At 35.0% G+C, this 19,948-nt stretch overlaps 1 protein-coding gene across 1 annotated transcript in view; it reads right to left on the bottom strand.

Moving 5' to 3' along the window:
- Positions 1–2,613: 2,613 nt before the first annotated feature.
- The window catches only part of FYTTD1 (forty-two-three domain containing 1), a 29,932-nt gene continuing 12,597 nt past the window's right edge, over positions 2,614–19,948 (bottom strand). The window contains exons 3-9 of the mRNA XM_006738414.3: positions 17,533–17,681; positions 12,755–12,867; positions 10,710–10,806; positions 10,231–10,292; positions 8,646–8,720; positions 7,267–7,393; positions 2,614–5,152 (exon numbers count right to left, since the gene is read on the bottom strand). Coding sequence (XP_006738477.1) covers positions 5,054–5,152; positions 7,267–7,393; positions 8,646–8,720; positions 10,231–10,292; positions 10,710–10,806; positions 12,755–12,867; positions 17,533–17,681 — 722 coding nt within the window. The 3' untranslated portion in view covers positions 2,614–5,053. The remainder of the gene's footprint in view (positions 5,153–7,266; positions 7,394–8,645; positions 8,721–10,230; positions 10,293–10,709; positions 10,807–12,754; positions 12,868–17,532; positions 17,682–19,948) is intronic.

Below are 19,948 nucleotides of genomic sequence, written 5' to 3'. Positions count from 1 at the left end.
TGTGGTCACTCCTTTAAGACTCCATTTTTATAAACTCAAAAGCAGTGGGATTACAATCTTGACCAATCTTATGCTCTTCAAATGTAATGCACAGAAACTGGCTTGTTGAATACACTCAATGTTTGGTTCTTCCCTTTCTGACTCCTTTAATAAGCAGTGCTAATAACTGACTTTTTAAAACTTTATACAAGAAAATTTAGACAATGATTTTTTTTTTTTTTAAGATTTTATTTGAGAGAGAGAGAATGAGAGAGCATGGGGGGGGGAGGGTCCGAGGGAGAAGCAGACTCCTCGCTGAGCAAGGAGCCCGATGCGGGACTCGATCCCGGGACTCCAGGATCATGACCTGAGCCGAAGGCAGTCGCTCAACCAACTGAGCCACCCAGGTGCCCTAGACAATGATTTTCTTCTCATTAGAGGAAAGTGGAAATAGAAGTAAAAATTAGACACATATACACTAGGGAAATAATTTCCTATTCATCTTTAAACATCAATAAACCTCATCCAAAATACAGCTCAGCTCCAGCATGTTACTACTTCCTGGTTTCATCAAGCTTTTTGGTAATAGATTTGATAGGAGGAACATAATGCAGGGGAAAAAAGAGGTGTTAGAAGTCAACAATTTATTTTTTTTAAAGATTTTATTTATTCATTTGAGACACAGAGATAGAGAGCATGAGCAGGGAGAGAGGCAGAGGGAGAAAGAGAAGCAGGCTCCCTGCTGAGCCAGGAGCCCGATGTGGGGCTCGATCCCAGGACCGAAGGCAGATGCTTAACCATCTGAGCCACCCAGGCGCCCCAGAAGTGAACAATTTGTAAGAAATTCTTTAAATCCTGGGGCGCCTGGGTGGCTCAGTTGGTTGAGAGTCTGCCTTTGGCTCAGGTCATGATCCCAGGGTCCTGGAATCGAGCCCCGCATCAGGCTCCATGCTCAGCGGGGAGCCTGCTTCTCCCTCTGCCTGCTTGCCTACTTGTGATCTCTCTGTTAAGTAAATAAAATCTTAAAAAAAAAAAATCTTTAAATCCCTATTAATAGCCCACAATAGTGTAAAATTCCTATTGTAAATTCTTGGGATTTATTGTTATCACTTTTAAAAGGGAGTAACTTCAAATTGATCTACGTAAAAACTGTCTTTAAAAGGAAGCTTAAATCACTTTTTTTTAATATACAGTGACTAATAGAACAATCATAATTCTGATGAAAGTTCAAAAATCAGAAATGAAATCATTTTCTGCCCTGATACTGCCTGTATTCAGAATGTATGGTATTCATTCTTTGTAGTCCAAAGTCAGCTATATTTTTCTCACTCTTACCTCCTTATAGCTATAAATCTAAATCAGGACAAAAATTACCCCAACACATTAAGAAACAAAACAAAGGAGCAAAGGGAAAAAAGACAAACCAAGAAAGACTCTTAACTATAAAGAAATGGTTACCACAGGGGAGGTAGGTGGAGGGATGGGTGAAATAGGCGATGGGGATTAAGGAGGGCACTTGTCATGATGAGTACTGGGTGATTAAAATAAAAAAAATTAAAATTAAAAATTATCCTGAAACTGGGGCGCCTGGGTGGCTCAGTTGGTTAAGCGACTGCCTTCGGCTCAGGTCATGATCCTGGAGTCCCTGGATCGAGTCCCACATCGGGCTCCCTGCTCAGCGGAGAGCCTGCTTCTCCCTCTGACCCTCCCCCCTCTCATGTGCTCTCTGTCTCTCATTCTCTCTGTCTCAAATAAATAAATAAAATCTTTAAAAAAAAAAAAAAAATTATCCTGAAACTGTGCATACTGTGTTAATTATAAGGCTGACAGCAAAATAGGATATACATATTTATTTTACCAAGAAATTATCACTGGGCAATGCAGCCTATAAGTTTCTTTATACTTAAAAGTATTTTATGATGTTTATAATTTAAATTGTGAAATTTATGCCTACTAGAAAAAAAATACATAATGTCTACTTAGGAACACTGGCCTCTTTTAAGACATCTACATAACTTTAATACCGAAGTAAAGAAGTCTCAATAATCATGGTAGAGTAGATTTACTTAACCATGCTACAAATGCTAAAGCATGGCTATTACCATTTCTTAGATGTCTGACAGCCAAACATTATTCCACTACCTTCTTTGGGTGTTCAAGTCACAGCAGCAGTTTATTATGAACTGAGAATTAAAAGACCTGAGCTCAAAAAGTGACTCTCTCACATATAAGTCTTGAAAAGCTGAACCTCACTTAACTAAGATGTAGACAGAGAAGTTGAAATGGATGATCTTGAAAGGTTCATCTAGCTTGAAATGCTGCATTCTAAGTAAATTTACTTCTTTATTTTATTTTTTATTTTTTTAAAGATTTTATTTATTTGAGAGAGAGAATGAGAGACAGAGAGCACGAGAGGGAGGAGGGTCAGAGGGAGCAGACTCCCTGCCGAGCAGGGAGCCCGATGCGGGACTCGATCCCGGGACTCCAGGATCATGACCTGAGCCGAAGGCAGTCGCTTAACCAACTGAGCCACCCAGGCGCCCCTACTTCTTTATTTTAAACTCCTCCTGGCTTACTTCCTGGTTGGAGCTTATGAATGAAATGGTCAAAAGGCAATTAGAATATGAGTCTAGACTGATTTAACAATTTAATTGGTAGGTAGTTTTTCAAACCCGAAAAATTATAAATATAATCACTACAAAGTTCTTTGTAACATAGAACAATCTAAAAACCACAACTCAATCTTTATAGCTAAGAATAAATGTGAGACCTGTAACATTTTATTTGTTAAAAATGAACAGCTTCAGAATAGATCTAAATTTGTAACTTTTCCAAAAAACACCAAAAAGTACAGTGTAAAGCATCTCCTCATTAAATACAAACTTTCATTTTGTGATGCACTGCATCAATGTTTTGCATACACCTTGATGCAAAGGAAATTTTAAGTTGTATCCTGTTTAAAAACAAAATTTAAGAACTGAAAAGGATGACTACAACCACATTCCAAGAAAGGAAATTTTCCTCCAACAAAGCATATTCTTTTGTTTATATACAACATGTTAGCACTCAAGAATTTTAATTTAGTTATAACAAAGGCAAAATTTTGTATTTAAAAAGAAAATGAAATTAGAGATGCACAAAGAGCAAAAGTTTAATATATCAATGACACTTTGTTGTTTGATGCAATGTTAATGTCAATATTTGGGACAATTTTTAAGGTTTTCAAGAAAAATGACATTAATAATAGCTCTGTACAATATTTAAAATAAAAAAAAATGAAAGCATCTTTATACCATATTTTCACAAACTGTTCAGAAAGCAAATTTGTGCTCAGTTGTTTTTCCTTTGCTTTAAAATAAGCTACCAGTAATTCTAAACCAGTCTAAAATAAAATGGACTGTTAATGGATGAAATCTAAGCATTTGTACTTGCAAAAATGTTTTGCAATGAGTCCTTGGCCTAAGGAGACTAGAGTTTATTTTCAAATTGTGTGACTGGCTTCCAATAATCCCTTACCAGTAGACTTACTGGCAAAATACCAGATATTAAGGATCAGATTTAATTCTTTGGTATAAGCATGAAACTGTTATTGATACTTTTCCGTGGCTAGCATAAACCAAGTAACCCAAGGAGCATGAGAGAAAAAGAATGACGTCTACTAAACAATGCAAGGCAGGCAAAAGTGATAACTGAATGTTTTGTTTTGTTTTACAGGGAAAATCAACACCAATATGCTCTAGGGAAACTAACACCTACTTAAGAGGTTTTAACATTATAGCAAACCAAAAGGTTAAGCTTCAAAATGACTGAACTTGTAGCCGGAATATGTTGCTGCATTTTGGCATTATACTGTAACTTACAGGATACAACCATCTGAGGACTTTCAGCACTAGCTTGGCACAACAGATTAATTCCTCCCACTCCTCCAGAGTGTGGGAGAAGAAAAAAACCCCTCTCACCACAAATGCCTGAACTTTATACAAGAAAGGTATAAAACAAGGTTACAATGTAACTCTATTACCATTTTGGATTTTTTTCTTTGTGACATATACAAGTATGTTTTTGATTTTGAAACTGTATACTGTTTAATTAGCAAGCTTAAAAAGCTTATAAAATTTAACTCTTTGAATAAGAGGTCTAGGACTTTATGGCTATTGATTTTATCATCAAAATATCTAAGGGACTCAATCCATTTTGATAATTGTAATTCTTCTAAGTATCATTTGAAGAATTTTTCATGGACACTAGATTCAAGACTACACTAAATTCAAACAGTGTATCTATGTCCTGGGTTTTGAAGTTTTTCACCTCAGTTACCTGTCTTCAACCTGCTACTTCCTTTCCTGCTTTCTTCATTTTCTAAACACAGTTGTCAGGTTTTTACATTGGACCTTCTCTTCCAAGATAATTTTGTAAATACACATTTATTTATAGCCTTTAAACATCAACATTTTAAACAAAGACTAATGCCACATTTCTTGTTAAAAGTTCGTTATTAAAGATTAACAACTCTGGAGGATTAACCTAATGTCATCTGAAAAGTAACCCAAATTCCAGATATTCCCAAAAATCTTAAAACTCAAAACTGGAATTCTAGTGATTTTTTTTAATATCTCTAATGAAGAAAAGTCAACTGCACTTATTACATCAACACTATTAAAGGATAGGTGACAACAAAGGGACCTACTCATATCTCTGAAGACCAAGATTTACCATGGCAAAGTGTAAAAAATGGACAAAAGTGATGAGATCCTAAATACCACTATCATAAAAATAATCAATTTCTATCTTTCTGTCTTCTTTCTGCTTCATAAGGAACCAAAGAAATCAAATAGAGAATTGTTCTGTCTGGGCCAACAATGAAATCTTAAGAACAGATAGGTATATTCCCTGTTACTCTTTCAGGGCATTATTTATACATGTTTAAAAAAAAAAAAACTTCAAAAATAAAAATAAGAGTTATTTAGCCTTGTGAACATTTTGAAATAAAGTTTCTTGAATTTCTGTGATGAACTCTTCAAGCAATTCAACTTTTAAAACAGAGTCATCACTCAAAAGTCCCTTTGACGCGGATCTATCCCACGGTTACAAAACGGCTTCCTCCTTTGTTGAACGTGAGAGTGGCTCTTTGTTCCTTCAGGATCCCAAATCGCTCATTCAAAGTCATCCCTGTCTAGAGAAAACAAAACAAAAAAATTAACAACTTGACAAGTTAGCCATATTTATTTAAGAACAATAATGTGATCATAATGGTAATTCAAAGCAACAACATTTCCTGAATACTTACGCATACAAACTCGTTTAACTCTAACAAATACCATATGAAACAGGTGAATTTAGTGAAGTTTAGAGAAGTTAGTTAACTTGCCTACTTGCAGTTCCAGAATTTCAACCTGGTGATCTGACTCACAATCTCTTATCTCCTAACCACTATAAATGCCTACATTATATACTATATAAAACACATTACTATAATGCCCACAAGTCATACATCCAGGAGTTTCTCTATCTGAATTATTTTGGGGCCCTATAAACACTACACAAATTCTAGTGATGTATCTGATAAACCTAAGATATATTTACACTTGGGAATATTTGAAACATATTTTCTTTTTTTTAAAGATTTTATTTATTTATCAGAGAGAGGGGGAGAGCACACGTGTGCATACAAGCAGGGGGAGCAGAAGGCAGAGGGAGAAGGCAGAGGCAGCAAGGAGCCTGATGTGGGACTGGACCCCAGGACCCTGAGATCATGACCTGAGCTGAAGGCAGACGCTTAACTGACTGAGCCACCCAGGCGTCCCCGAAACATATTTTCTTGAATTTCTATGAGTTCTTGGATTTCTGTGAGTTCCTCACAGAAATTCAAATCAAATTCAAATCAACATCTGGTTTTTGATTAACAACAGAAAACACAACCAAATTATAAGCCACCATTTCTGAAAGAAAAGTAACCATGACAAAATAAAATAAAAAGAAGTAAAACAAATTTGGTCAAACTTCTGTCCATACTTCATATTTTCAATTCCATACACTTACACCAATGGATACCAAAAAAAAAAGCACTTGACAAAATCCAACATCCATTCATGATAAAAATTCTCAGTCAATTACGAATAAAGGGAACTCTCCCTCAACTTTAGATAAAGAGAATCTACTAAAATCCTACTGCTAACATCATACTCAATGGTGAAATATTTAATGCTTTCTCCTCACGCCTGGGAACAAGGCAAGCATACCATACTCTCAGCACTTCTATTCAACACTATACTGAAGGTTCTAGCCATCATAATAAAGAAGAAATAGAAAAGGTTTAAAGATTGGAAAGGAATTTGGAATATGACATGATTGTTTACAAAGAAAATCCTAAGGAATCTACAAAATTGCTAAAGTAGTTGAGTGAATTTTAGCAAGATCACAAGACACAAAGTTGATATAATATAAAAACTGTCAAACCCACAGTGAGATATACCATTTCACAAATACTTGGTATAATCAAATGGCAGATAATAACAAGTGTAGATGAGGATGTGGAGAAATTTAGAACTCTCATACATGCTAGAAGGAATGTAAACAGTGCAGCCACTTAGGAAAACAAGTCTGGCAGTTCATAGATGATATGACCTAGCAATTCCACTTGTAGGAAATGGAAAATCTACTCATACAAAAGACATGTACATGAATGTGTAGATGAGCATTATTCACAAAAGTCACAGAATGGAAATAGCCCAAGTGTCTATCAACTGATGAATGAATAAATAAAATATGATATATCCATATGATGGAACATTACTCAGCAATAAAAAGACCATACACTATGGGTGGAACTTGAAAATACTATGCTAAGTAAAAGAAGCCAGTCACAAAAGATCACATATTGTATGATTCTGTTCATATGAAATGGCCAAAAAATAGGCTCATCTATAGAAACAAAAAGTAGGGACGCCTGGGTGGCTCCGTCAGTTGAATGTCTGCTTTCAGCTCAGGTCATGATCCCAGGGTCCTGGGATGGAGCCGCACATCGGGCTCCTTGCTTAGCAGGGAGCCTGCTTCTCCCTCTGCCCCTCACCCCACTTGTGCCTGCTCTCTCTTTCTCTCTCTGACAAATAAATAGTAAAAATTAAATATAAAATCTTAAAAAAAAAAACAAAAACAGAAAGTAGATCAATCAGTGGCTTCCCAGAGCTGAGGAGACTTAGGACACCCTATTTAATTCATTACACATTTTTTAAAATTAATTAAAATATTCTCAATGAATGCCCCACAGAAATTAAAAAAAAATGTTACCTGTTTTCCAACACTATTTATGTCAAATTGTAGGGGGACACCTTTAGGAACTTTCTTTACATCAGATTGCTCCCGTTTTGTCAAGAATGACGGTACAGCAGTACGAGTTAACCGTGGTTTTTGAGTTCTATTAGAAAAAAAATTAAAATGAAATCAGACAAGCTTAATAATCAAAAGAAGAAAAATAAATCATTTGGTACATAAGACATCTTGACTTGTACACATATTCCAATGTATAGGGCTATTTTATGTTCTCAAAAAAAAGTACAACACTCCCCCCTTATCCACAGGGTATACATTCCTGGACTGCCCCCCAACCCCGCCAGTAGATACCTGAAACTGCAGATAGTACTGAACTCCTAAACATACTGCATGTTTTTTCCTATACATACATACATACCCATGATGAAGTTTAATTTATAAATTAGGAATAGTGTGAGATTAACAATAACTAATAGCAAAACAGAATAACTGTGGCAATATACTGTAATAAAAGTTATGTGAATGTGGTCTCTCTCCCATCCTCTCTCAAAATATGTTGTACTCACCATGTGAGATGATAAAATGCCTACATGATGAGATGAAGTGAGGTGAATGATGTAGGAATTGTGCTGTAGTTATTAGGCTACTACTACTGATCTTCTGACAATATGTCAGAAGGAGGACTATCTGTTTCCAGAGCACGGTTGACTGGGTAACTGAAACCATGAAAAGTGAAATCACAGACAAGGGGGTACTATTGTACCTGGTTCTTGACTAATCTAGAGACTAAAATTTATAATCACTCATAGAATACCTCTTTAAGTAGAACTATAAACTTTTCAACAATTTGGAATGATTGGGGACTCATCCTACGTTTTCTTCATTTATTAAAATGACTGAAGAGATCAAACACTATACAAACCTAGAAAGTTTATAATGCAATAAACATAATGGAATGGTTGACTAAATTAAGGTCATCCGGATAAAAGAACTCACCAGAAAGCCTTTAAAAAGAAGGCAGATCTGTAGGTACTGAAAAGTAAAGACATCCAAAATATACTGGGGGGTGGAGGAGAAAGAAGCAACGATATATATATACACAGCATTCCCTCATTTATCATTACACATAAAAAAAAATGTATATACTAAGTATCCATGCACCATTTTTTTTTAAATAAAAACATAAAACTGTTAAAAATGGCTACTTTAGGGCTATAGAACCAGGAATCAAGAGAGCTTTTACTTTAACTTTATAATACACTATTTCCATTTTGTACTACAAGTATTACTTTTATCTTTGTCTCAGTTTACCTTAACTTGACATCATGAGAAGTCCAATGCTTTTCTATTACCTATTTCACTGAGAGGTTATAATTTCTGCACAATAAAAGACTTACACTGGGCACTGCACTGCTCCAGGATTGTCAATAGAGACAGTCAAAATTCCTCCATTTGTCGTGGAAGTCCGCCATCTAGTTTCAAAAAACCAAAAACTTCATTAAAGTGGAAGTTTATAAAACGTTTAGTGTATTCCACAAAAAAAATACATTTTAAAGTAGCCATCACTTTTTCTTAGCTTTTTAAAAAATATTAAGCCCCACAATAATATAATTAATCGGCATCTTGGGTATAGGAACTAGACACTTAAATTTATTAAGTATTTTTCAGTGTAACAAATATATGTACATTAAATAATACAGAAAGGCTTCTAATGAAAAGTAACAGTTCCCAGTTTTCTCCCCCACTTCCTGCTCCCCAGAGGCAGAACTTTCCTGCTCCCCAATGGCAGCAATTTTAACCTTTCCTATTTTTACCACTTGCTAGTTACCTCTAGTTCACTATACAAAATGTGTATGTAACAATATTTTGCTATGATAAGGTTTTAGCTTATCACACTGTCCTCTAGTTTCCTTACCTACCTCTGAACATTTTGATATCTATATATCACTATTTTACTTCAAATTATAACTTCAAATAATCTTAAATCTTTCGGTCTCTTAATTCTCTTTCTTTCAATCTCTCTCAACACCATCCCCTCCCAACTTTCTATGAAAGGATAGTAGTACCTCTATTCTTTCCTTTCACCTCTTCTCTCACTTTGTACCTCCAATTTTTTTAGCTCTACTTTTATATCCATGATACTCAAAATCTGACATTTTCACCATATTGTTAACCAAATAAAGTATTATGTACTTTTTTTCCCCTGTAGATTGATTCTCAAAAATTCAAGACAAACAGCATTTATATTATTACAATTATGTAAACATTCTTCATTGCAGAAGCAAATAGCTTATGATTATTTCTTTCCTTATGGTTTCCAATGTCATGACTCCCATGCAAAAGAGTATTGTCAACATGAAGTTCAAATAGTTTCTTTTCTTACACTCTGCTCAATTATAGCTGCCAACGCATCTGGACCAACACGATGTTTTACCCATTTTGTTTTCCAAAAAGTAGCCATAGTTTTAAATAATTTAATCTCAAAATCTGATCATATTGATGGAATTAGAATGTTACAACTCACATGTTGGAAGTGCAATTCTAACAGACAATTTTTATGGGCTTGGGGGGAAAAAAAGAATATGTGAAGAGGAAAAACATCCTATTATAAAATTAAAGGTTTAAAGTTTTCTAAATGCTCTATTGGATTTTCTTCTATTTATTCCCTGAATAGGTTCACTTATATAAAAGCAGTTATAGAAAATAAAGATCTATTTCATTAAAATGGAATAGGCCATTATTATTTTTTTTTTTTTAAATAGAGTGATATATTTGTTCCTAAAACTCATAAGACGGATATGTGAAAATGCAAAAGGCTTTTGGGGGAAAAAAAAAACAAAATGGATTTATCTATTTCAGCCTCTAGGGTTAATATACTTTGGGTCCCATTTAATTCCTTCTGGACCAGAGCACATAGTAATCTGGGCTGCTAGTATTCTGGGAATTTTGAAATGACATCTTGAAAAACAAATTGAAACTTACTGACGAGTTCTCTTTGCTACTACATCGTCTAGCAGTTGTTCTGTGTTCAACTGGGCCTGAACCTGAAGGGAAAAAAAAAAGCAGTAGATCCCACAGAAAGCAGAGGATTTGAATCCAAAAAGCGATCCTGCTCTGTAACTTTATAACCCAGTGTGGTGTGTGTATGAATGCAAGAGAGGCATGTGCCTATTCTGGCAATACCTCTTTGTTGGGGTTCCTATAACAGAACAAGTGGTGAAACGAATTTATACCTAAGTAGCATGTTAAACTCATAAGATGTTGCTACTGATGACAACAAGAGAGAGAACAGAAAAAATAAACAACCAAAAGAACTAATCTAATGTCACAGTCTCCATACCCCAAACCCAACCCCTACCTCAACCATGGGCCATACCTATGATTGAGGATTACTACTAAAGGTAAATAAATGTTCAAGATCCTCTGAGTAAAAAGAAACCACCAACAAGGGTTTTTTATACCTTTAGGCCTCTTCTGAAAAGAAAAGTTGCCTGACGAGTATCTTTCTGATGACTTAATTTATTTCCACTCCTGGTAAAATTGGCTGGAATGTTATTTCTGCAACAAAAACACACATACCGTGAATAATCTCAGCCATTTAACAACTTTCAAACATCCTGAGAAAAAATAAGCAAAAATAAATTCATAGGCTGAACATTTGAGGTACACTACACATAAAGACTCTGAATTATTTTATTTACACAAAGCTACTGAGATTCAATTTATAAATATCTTTCTGTAGCATGCTACATAACAACCTAATTTTGAATATTCCAACATAGAAGATTTCCTCTGAAGACATTAAAAACAACATTTTTAATGCTATTTCCTGAATTTGTTGAAAAACATGTATGTACAGATTTATTTACAGGATTAGTAAAAAGAAAATCACACCTAGGCACATCATAGTTAAACTGCTGAAACCCAAAGTAAAGAGAAAATCTTGAAAAATAACATCTACGGTTTTCTCTTCCATTCTCACTCAGAAACCTTTATATATTAATATAAATCACATAGAAACTTAGTCTTCTACTGGTTGTTCTTTTACACAGAGAAACGTACTCTCAATTATGTTTGGCTTGACTTTCACCAGTTCCCTTCTAATTTCTACATGAAGTCGGTAAAATATGAGAAAACAAATTTTTCTTATTTATCTAGGTATTTATTTTTTATAATAAACACTTAACACATTGCCTAATCTTACCTCCAATCTTAGACTCAAATTTTCCTAGCTAGCCCAATTAACATGGGTCATTAATGCCTCATGTAATGGACAAGTTCTTATTTAAGAAATTCCCATTTTCCAAAAGGTACTACACCAAATGAGTCCCAAAAGATGATAGTTAAGTAAAACTGTAATTCCAGCCATTCCACTTATACAAAAAACTTCATTTCAGAGTTTCTTTTTATTTTTGAATTATCTTCTGTAGGAGATGAATAAATGGTATTTGAAACTAAAATAATATAGACAACACTTAGCAGTTTATCAACTTCCTTTCTGCCCATTTTATCCTTAGAACAGAATACCATAACAATAGGTCATAATTTTTAAGTTTCTGTTATGCTTTCAATTTAACATAAAAATAATCTCAGCTATGGAGCGCCTGGCTGGCTCAATAGAGCATGTAACTCTTTTTTTTTTTAAAGATTTTATTTATTCATTTGAGAGAGAAAGAGAGAGAGAGAAAGAGCACATGAGAGGAGAGAGGGTCAGAAGCAGAAGCAGACTCCCCGCTGAGGGACTCGATCCTGGGACTTCGGGATCATGACCTGAGCTGAAGGTAGTCGCTTAACTAACTGAGCCACCCAGGCGCCCAAGAACTCTTGATCTTGGGGTTGTGATTCAGAGTCCCACGTTACTTTAAAAAAAATTCAGCTTAAGAAACATTCATGCAGAATTCTTTGTAGTCTGCTTTTTCCACAAATACACTGTTCTATTAAGAGTAATTGAGACAGGGGCACCTGGGTGGCTCAGTCATTAAGCATCTGCCTTCAGCTCAGGTCATGATCCCAGGGTCCTGGGATCGAGCCCCACATCAGGCTCCTTGCTCAGTGGGAAGCCTGCTTCTCCCTCTCCCACTCCCCCTGCTTGTGTTCCCTCTCTTGCTGTGTCTCTGTCAAATAAATAAATAAAATCTTTAAAAAAAAAAAGAGTAATTGAGACTGAGTAACAATTTTAGCTTTCAGAATTCCCAATTTTGAATAATTCCTGCAGAGGTGTTTTTACCTAAACAATCACATTTGTAATTTTATTCTGTATGTAAACAGAGATAATGAAGCAGAGTGATGCTTTTTTTAAAAGTTTACAATTTGTTAAATTCATCAGTAATACTGGGTCTAAGAAATAAGAAAGCCATTACTGAATGCTTCCATGTTGGATGTTCAGATAGACATCCCAAATATCGGTCTTGAAAATGACCACTACAAATATATTCATTTGATCACTTAGTGCAAGAAGTGTATATTTATTCAGGATAACATAGTATTATCATATTTGAGTACTTACTTTCTATTTAACTGGTTAGGTCTCTTGAGAACTGCAACTGCTTTTCTCTGTACTTCATTTTGTCTCAGAAGGTTGGCCTTCCTTTTTAATGCTGGAAAATACCGTTCTATATTCTTTCAGAAGGCAAAAAACTATGTTAATCAGATTGCTTTTTGCTATACACCCTACCACAATTAACATTTCTGAAGCAGAATGGACAGAGACTGCTTAGATGCGCACATTAGACAGAGAAGCTAAAATGACTCTAATATCTCCAGTCTAAGTGACTGAAAAGACAGCAACCCACATCATACTTTTTTTTTTTTTAAGATTTTATTTATTTATTTGACAGAGAAAGACACAGCAAGAGAGGGAACACAAGCAGGGGGTAGTGGGAGAGGGAGAAGCAGGCCTCCTGCTGAAAGGGAGCCCGAAACGGGGTTGATCCCAGGACACTGGGATAAGGACCTGAGCCGAAGGCAGATGCTTAAATGACTGACCCACCCAGGCGCCCCAACCATCTCATACTTAAAATACTTCCAGCAAAAGGAGAATTCAAATAGAAAAATGAATTTTTTCTATTTTGGACATGTTCAGTTTGAGGTACTCTGGGGGATGCATAGGTTATAGGGAAACATGGCCCTGGAGCTCAAGAGAAGAATCAGGAAGCCAGAAACGTAAATTAGGGGATCACTTATATAAACATGATTTTTGATTACAAAGTGAAAGGATAAGAGGGTCAAGTTCCAAAACAAATGTGTAAGAAAAAGGAGGGGTTATGACGGTAAAGAAGTCTGAGTAAGGCGTTACAGGGTAAATAAGGAATCAAAATAACCATATGAAATGTACACTTTTTCTCCCTCACATATATAAATTCAATCCAGCATTAAAGCCTAATTCAGATTTCCATATTTTCCATGAAGCTTTTTCAGAAACTCTTGGCAATATAAGCCATATCTTAAACTTAATCCAGATTACTTTATATTTCTAAGCATATGAGAAATATTTCATAAACATCAACTGACTAAAAAACACAAAAATTATAAGTCTTCATTTTCACAAACATTTGGAAAAGAAGTAAATGTAAAAACAGGGATAAAGAATAACAAGAGTATGGGGGAAATGCTATGACATTAGACTAAAAACCCATTCCAAGCTTGGTATTCGGTCTTTAATAATAACACCTAAGTACCATTTTATGGGTACATTGTAAGTTCCCTTTAGGCTGTTGTCACGGTTTTTTCCTTCAAAATACTTGCCTTATTATAACCATACAGTTATTTGTATGATAATTTATTTAATGTTTATCTCAGTTCTCCATGAGGGATGTTCTATTGAGTTACTGCAGAATTCCTTACATCTAGCACATAGTCAGTACTCAATCACATTAGTTAAGTGATAAAAACATAGACTAGAAAAACAATCCATTAATATTTGAGGAACGTATTCCATGGATCTAAGATTTGTATATACATATAAATGTGTTTTTTAAAAGTGTAAATATAAGTTTTTCTTTCACAATAATTTTGATATAAAAAATTATTTGAGTGGAAAAACTTTAAGGTATTTAAATTTTATGTTAATTTTATTTACTAAGGCATTATTTACATACAATAACATTTTAGGTTTACAATTTGATGAATTTGAATAACATATAATCATATAACCACATCATAATCAAGATATAGAACAGTGCCCTCACTCTCAAACATTTCCTTGTGCCCCTCTACAGTCAATTCACTTCCCTGACCTGATTCCCACCCGAGGCAATGACTGATCTGTCACTATAGTTTAGCCTTTTCTACAATTTCAAATAAATGGAATCACACAGAACATAGTACTGTGTTTTCCTTTTGCTTACTAGCATGATGTTTTGAGGTGTATATCCATGCTGTCGTATGTATTAATTTATTCCTTTTTTATTGCTAAATAGAATTCCATAGTATGGAGGCATTTATTTTTATTGTTAAAATCAGACAAGTGATTAAAACTACCCATTAGTGGAAAATAACTGCTAAAATAACTGCTATATACAACTTTGTAAGTTCACAGAAGTATTAAATGGTTTACCATTACCAAAGTCAAGTTAAAAGTTCTATGCAACAGGGGCACCTGGGTGGCTCAGTAGGTTAAGTATCTGCCTTCAGCTCAGGTCATGATCCCGGGGTCCTGGGATCAAGCCTCGCATCAGGCTCCTTGCTTTGCAGGGAGTCTGCTTCTCCCTCTCCCTCTGCCCCTCCTCCATGCTTATGTTCTCGTTCTCTTTCTCTCTAATAAATATTTTTAAAAATAAAAAAATTAAAAAAAAATTTTTTAAAGTTCTATGGAACATAACATACTCTCAAGCTTTGGGAAATTTTGAATCTAAAAGAAAAAAGTTATAGAATTGACACTGACGAAATTATATAGGTCACTGGAAGAATCCCTAAAGAACCTAAACACAACTTTTACCTGACAGGTATTTTAAATTGATTCTAAACAAAACAAAACAAAAACAAGCAAAAAAAAAAAAAATCATTCCTGGAGACAACTATTCCCTTGTTAGCACAGCCACTTGCTCTCAGTAAATACTAGTTATATAAATGAGTATGCTATCTTTCCCACTCATTCACTTCACAGTTGTAAGAAAATGTACATTTTTATCGAAATAAAATCTCGTTGATTCACATAAACTATGGAAAGTGAGAGATAAAGTAACAACATCTAATTATGGTCAGAACATTTTTTTTAAGGTGTAAAATTCCTAAGTACATATAATAATTCAAAGCCAATTAAGTTATTTAGGTAATCTGTTTAATGAAAAGAAAAAGATAATATGAGTTATTTATATGTAAATCACAAGTACTATATTTTGTCCTCCTAATCAGACTATCAATCTGTATTCAGATTGAGGAAAGGGTTTTAAGAAACAGCACTTTTCAAACCTTACCTTTGCCAAAATCATTCAACTTCGAATAAATAGATCTTACTATTCAGTATAGTCTTAGCATTCTATAATTAACATTTTCAATTTTCACTGTTTTCAAACAACTCAAAAGACCACCACGTAGTAATTTAATATTTTTACCAGGTCAAGTAATTAGACAGTAGTTAAACCCAACCTCCCTTCCAGTATCCATATCTCATTAATGTTTTCCTTTTTTCCAATTTTTAACAAACAGTAAGTTCTGTAATAAAGTTTTAGAGGCAAAAACAACTGTTGGTGGTGACAGAATTGAAAAGTTATGGAATCTAAGACAGTTGTGGCTCTTAACCAGAATATGCACATTAAAGCTAATTTAAAGAATGAAGTCCTGAATTTTTTTTTTTTTACAAGTACGTATTACTTGCATGATCAGAGAAACCAAAAAAATTAAAAAATAGAAGAGTAGAACATGGAATTCCTTGGTGGCTTGAACTTAGGAAACTTAAGAATCGGAAGAAAAACCACTTGTGAAGCTACTTAAAGGAATGCTTTAGCCAATTCAAAAATTACTCATTGAGAAGTAAGTAAAACTTCAGTTAAAATTTGAAAAGTAGCTAACTTATAATGGGTAAATAATTATAATCTAATTAAAATTGATATCTACCCCAGAGAAATAAAAACCTATGCCCATACGGACTTACTTGTGTTCACAGCAACATTATTCATAATACCTAAAAACTGGAAATAAATGAAATGTCCAGCAACTGGTAAATGAATAAACAAAATATGGTATATCCATATAACAGAATATTATTCAGTAATAAAAAAAGAAAAACACCATAACTAAATGCCAGACCACATATAGTCCTATGATTCCATTTATATGAAATGTGCAGAAAAGGCAAATTTACAGAAAATCTACAGAAAGTACATCAGTGGTTGCCTGAGGTAAATGAGGTAGGACTATGAATGAACATGAGATTTCTTTTTAGAATGATAGAACTGTTTTAAGATTAGATTGTTGTTGGGCGCCTGGGTGGCTCAGCCGGTTAAGCGTCTGTCTTTGGCTCAGGTCATGATCCCAGGGTCCTGGGATCGAGCCCTGCATCGGGCTCCCTGCTCCGCAGGAAGCCTGCTTCTCCCTCTCCCACTCCCCCTGCTCGTGTTCCCTCTCTCGCTGTGTCTCTCTCTGTCAAATAAATAAATAAAATCTTAAAAAAAAAAAAAAAGATTAGATTGTTGTTATAACGTACAACTCTAAATTTTCTAAAATTCACTGAGTTGTACACTTAAAAAGATGAATTTTATAGTATAAAATTACACCTCAATAACCTGTTAAAAACTGTACACACACAAACACACACAGGCAAAGGAAATCAGAAACCTATAAAAATTTTTACATAAATTTTATATAAGAATGTGGAAATTTAAGTATTCTTCATGAATTTTTTTTTTAATTTTTTTAATTTTTTTTTTTTTAAAGATTTTATTTATTTGACAGAGAGAGCACAAGCAGAGGGAGAGAGAGGGAGAAGCAGGCTCCCTGCTGAGCAAGGAGTCCGATGTGGGACTCGATCCCAGGACCCTGGGATCATGACCTGGGCCGAAGGCAGCCGCTTAACCAACTGAGCCACCCAGGCGTCCCCGATTTTTATTTTTTACATAAGATCCAAAGCACTACGTAAAAAAAAAAATCAAAATATTCAAATAAAATACTCTCTCCCATCCAAGTACTAATGAGGCCCGACCCTGCTTAGCTTCCGAGATCAGGCACGTTCAGGGTGGTATGGCCGTAGACTAAAATACTCTCTCAATGAAAATATTCTACTCATTCACAGATATAGCACAAGTAAAAGAAAAGGTTATCTGACCCAGGATTAAGCCATCATCCTACCTTATCACTTAGAGGTGGTCTATTCATAGGACTAATTCCTTTTCGAATTCCAGTTGCTTTCCTAGCTGCAAGGCCAGTGATAACTCCATAAGGACGTCTCTTTCCGGGCATTACTCTTCCTCTACGGCTCAGACTATTCTTGCCAAAACCTGTAGGAGGTTTTAAAAAAAAAAAGTCAATCTAAAAATGCAACCGAAGGGCACACAGGTCATAGGGTATTCTATTTCTTAAGCAGGGTGGAAGGTACGAGGGTTTCATTTTTCATTTATTATTTATATTATATTTCTTATATTACTATTACATAATATTATTGCATTACTTACATGTATTTCTTTTGAAATTACATAATATTTCATTTTTAAAGAGGCAATAAACTGCACCATCAAGGGTTCTGTTGCTGTAATGGACTGCAAAGGACTATAAGATTCTCACATTTCCCTGGTAGCAATACTCTCTCTTGCATTACTTTCTCAATGAACAACTTTCCCTGTGCAATGTGGTGTCCACTAACATGCGTTTACTAAATGCTTGAAATATAACTAGTCTGAACTATGATGTAACAAAAAAGTACAATATTTCATTAATAACTTTGTATTAATTATATACTGCAAAGATATTCTGGATATATTGGGTTAAATAAAATACATTATTCATATGTGGTTCACATTTTATTTCTATTGAACAACAATGATCTTGGGTGGGTCACTATCTCATATCCCACTTACTTACTATGTTGCAATTTGGCTTATTTTCATTTCTACTGTATTTAAACTGCTTTTGCTGAAGACCCTATTGAGCTCCAAAGAATATATTTTAACCTCTGTGGCATGTGACAAAACTTGACTTTGCCTTTCCATTGTGTATTTTATTTAATATATTTTTTAAAGATTTTATTTATTTATTTGAGAGAGAGAGAGATAGCCAGAGAGAGCACAAGCAGGGGACAGAGGGAGAAGCAGGATCCCCCCTAAGCAGAGAACCCGACGTGGGGCTCGATCCCAGGGTCCTGGGAACATGACTTGAGCCAAAAAGGCAGATACGTAACTGACTGAGCCACCCAGGTGTCCCTAAATATTTTTTAATTACAAAAAAAAAGAGCATGTTCACTGCAGAAATCTTAATATAAAGTACAAATGAAAATAAAAGTCACCCATTATCCCATTATCTTGGGATAACCACTAACATTACATCTCTTGCTAGTCTTTTCTTTTACTCCTACACACTTAAAAAGTTAACATTTTTAGTTTCAACTATTTTTTTTTTTAAAGATTTTATTTATTGATTTGAGAGAGAATGAGAGACAGAGAGCACGAGAGGGAAGAGGGTCAGAGGGAGAAGCAGACCCCCCGCTGAGCAGGGAGCCCGATGTGGGACTCGATCCTGGGACTCCAGGATCATGACCTGAGCCGAAGGCAGTCGCTTAACCAACTGAGCCACCCAGGCGCCCTCAACTATTTTTTAAGCAACTTAAAAGACTATCACAGAGGTAATTCATAATTTTGTACTACCAAGTGCCTAAAAGGTACACTGAATCAATCTTCCTGGCAACCATATTTCATAGCCTATGTACTATTTTGTAGTGTGCATTAACAATGCATTGTGAATATTATCCCATGTCTTTAATATTCTTTCATTGTATTATTATTATTAAGTAGGCTCCATGCCCAAAGAGGAGCTTGAACTCATGACCCTGAGATTAAGAGTCACATGGCTCTACCCACTGAGCCAGCCAGGTTCCCCTCATTGTATTATTTTTTTAATGTGCCATACTTGATCCAAAAACCTCACAATGATCACTTCACTTACTTCTAATGTTAAATTATTATAAGTAACACTTTCTGGGGGGGGAGGTCAAGATGCAACAAACTTTTATTTAACTCATTAGTAAGAGCATAGCAGGGAAACAAATCCAGTTCCAAAGGAACTCGAAAGAGCTGGATTTTATATTTAGTGGCAGAAAAAAGGAATGTTTAAATAAGACAGCTATATTAAGACAGAAACTGGTGAATGTCTTACAGGGGGAAAAAAGCATGATTTTCAGGGTTATTTTTTCTACTGGACAATTAAAAAAACTACCAATTATATATAAAGTTAGCTCTAATTTTACAGAGTTGCAAAGTATCAATAATATGCACTAAGAACATTACAAGGACATAGGTTTAATCAACAGTAAATAGGGGCGCCTGGGTGGCTCAGTCGTTAAGCGTCTGCCTTCAGCTTGGGTCATGATCCCAGGGTCCTAGGATCGAGCCTCCCATCGGGCTCCCCGCTCAGCGGGAAGCCTGCTTCTCCCTCTCCCAAACCCCCTGCTTGTGTTCTCTCTCTCGCTGTGTCTCTGTCAAATAAATAAATAAAATCTTAAAAAAAAAAACAGAACAGTAAATAGCAAGTCAAATTTACATTTTTCTAGATTTCT

This window comes from Leptonychotes weddellii, chromosome 1 (genome assembly GCF_054177405.1).
Source record: "Leptonychotes weddellii isolate Sample4059 chromosome 1, ASM5417740v2, whole genome shotgun sequence".
Classification (NCBI taxonomy): domain Eukaryota; kingdom Metazoa; phylum Chordata; class Mammalia; order Carnivora; family Phocidae; genus Leptonychotes; species Leptonychotes weddellii.
The sequence above is the reverse complement of the archived record's forward strand: the minus strand, read 5'-3'. Positions and strand labels throughout refer to the sequence as shown.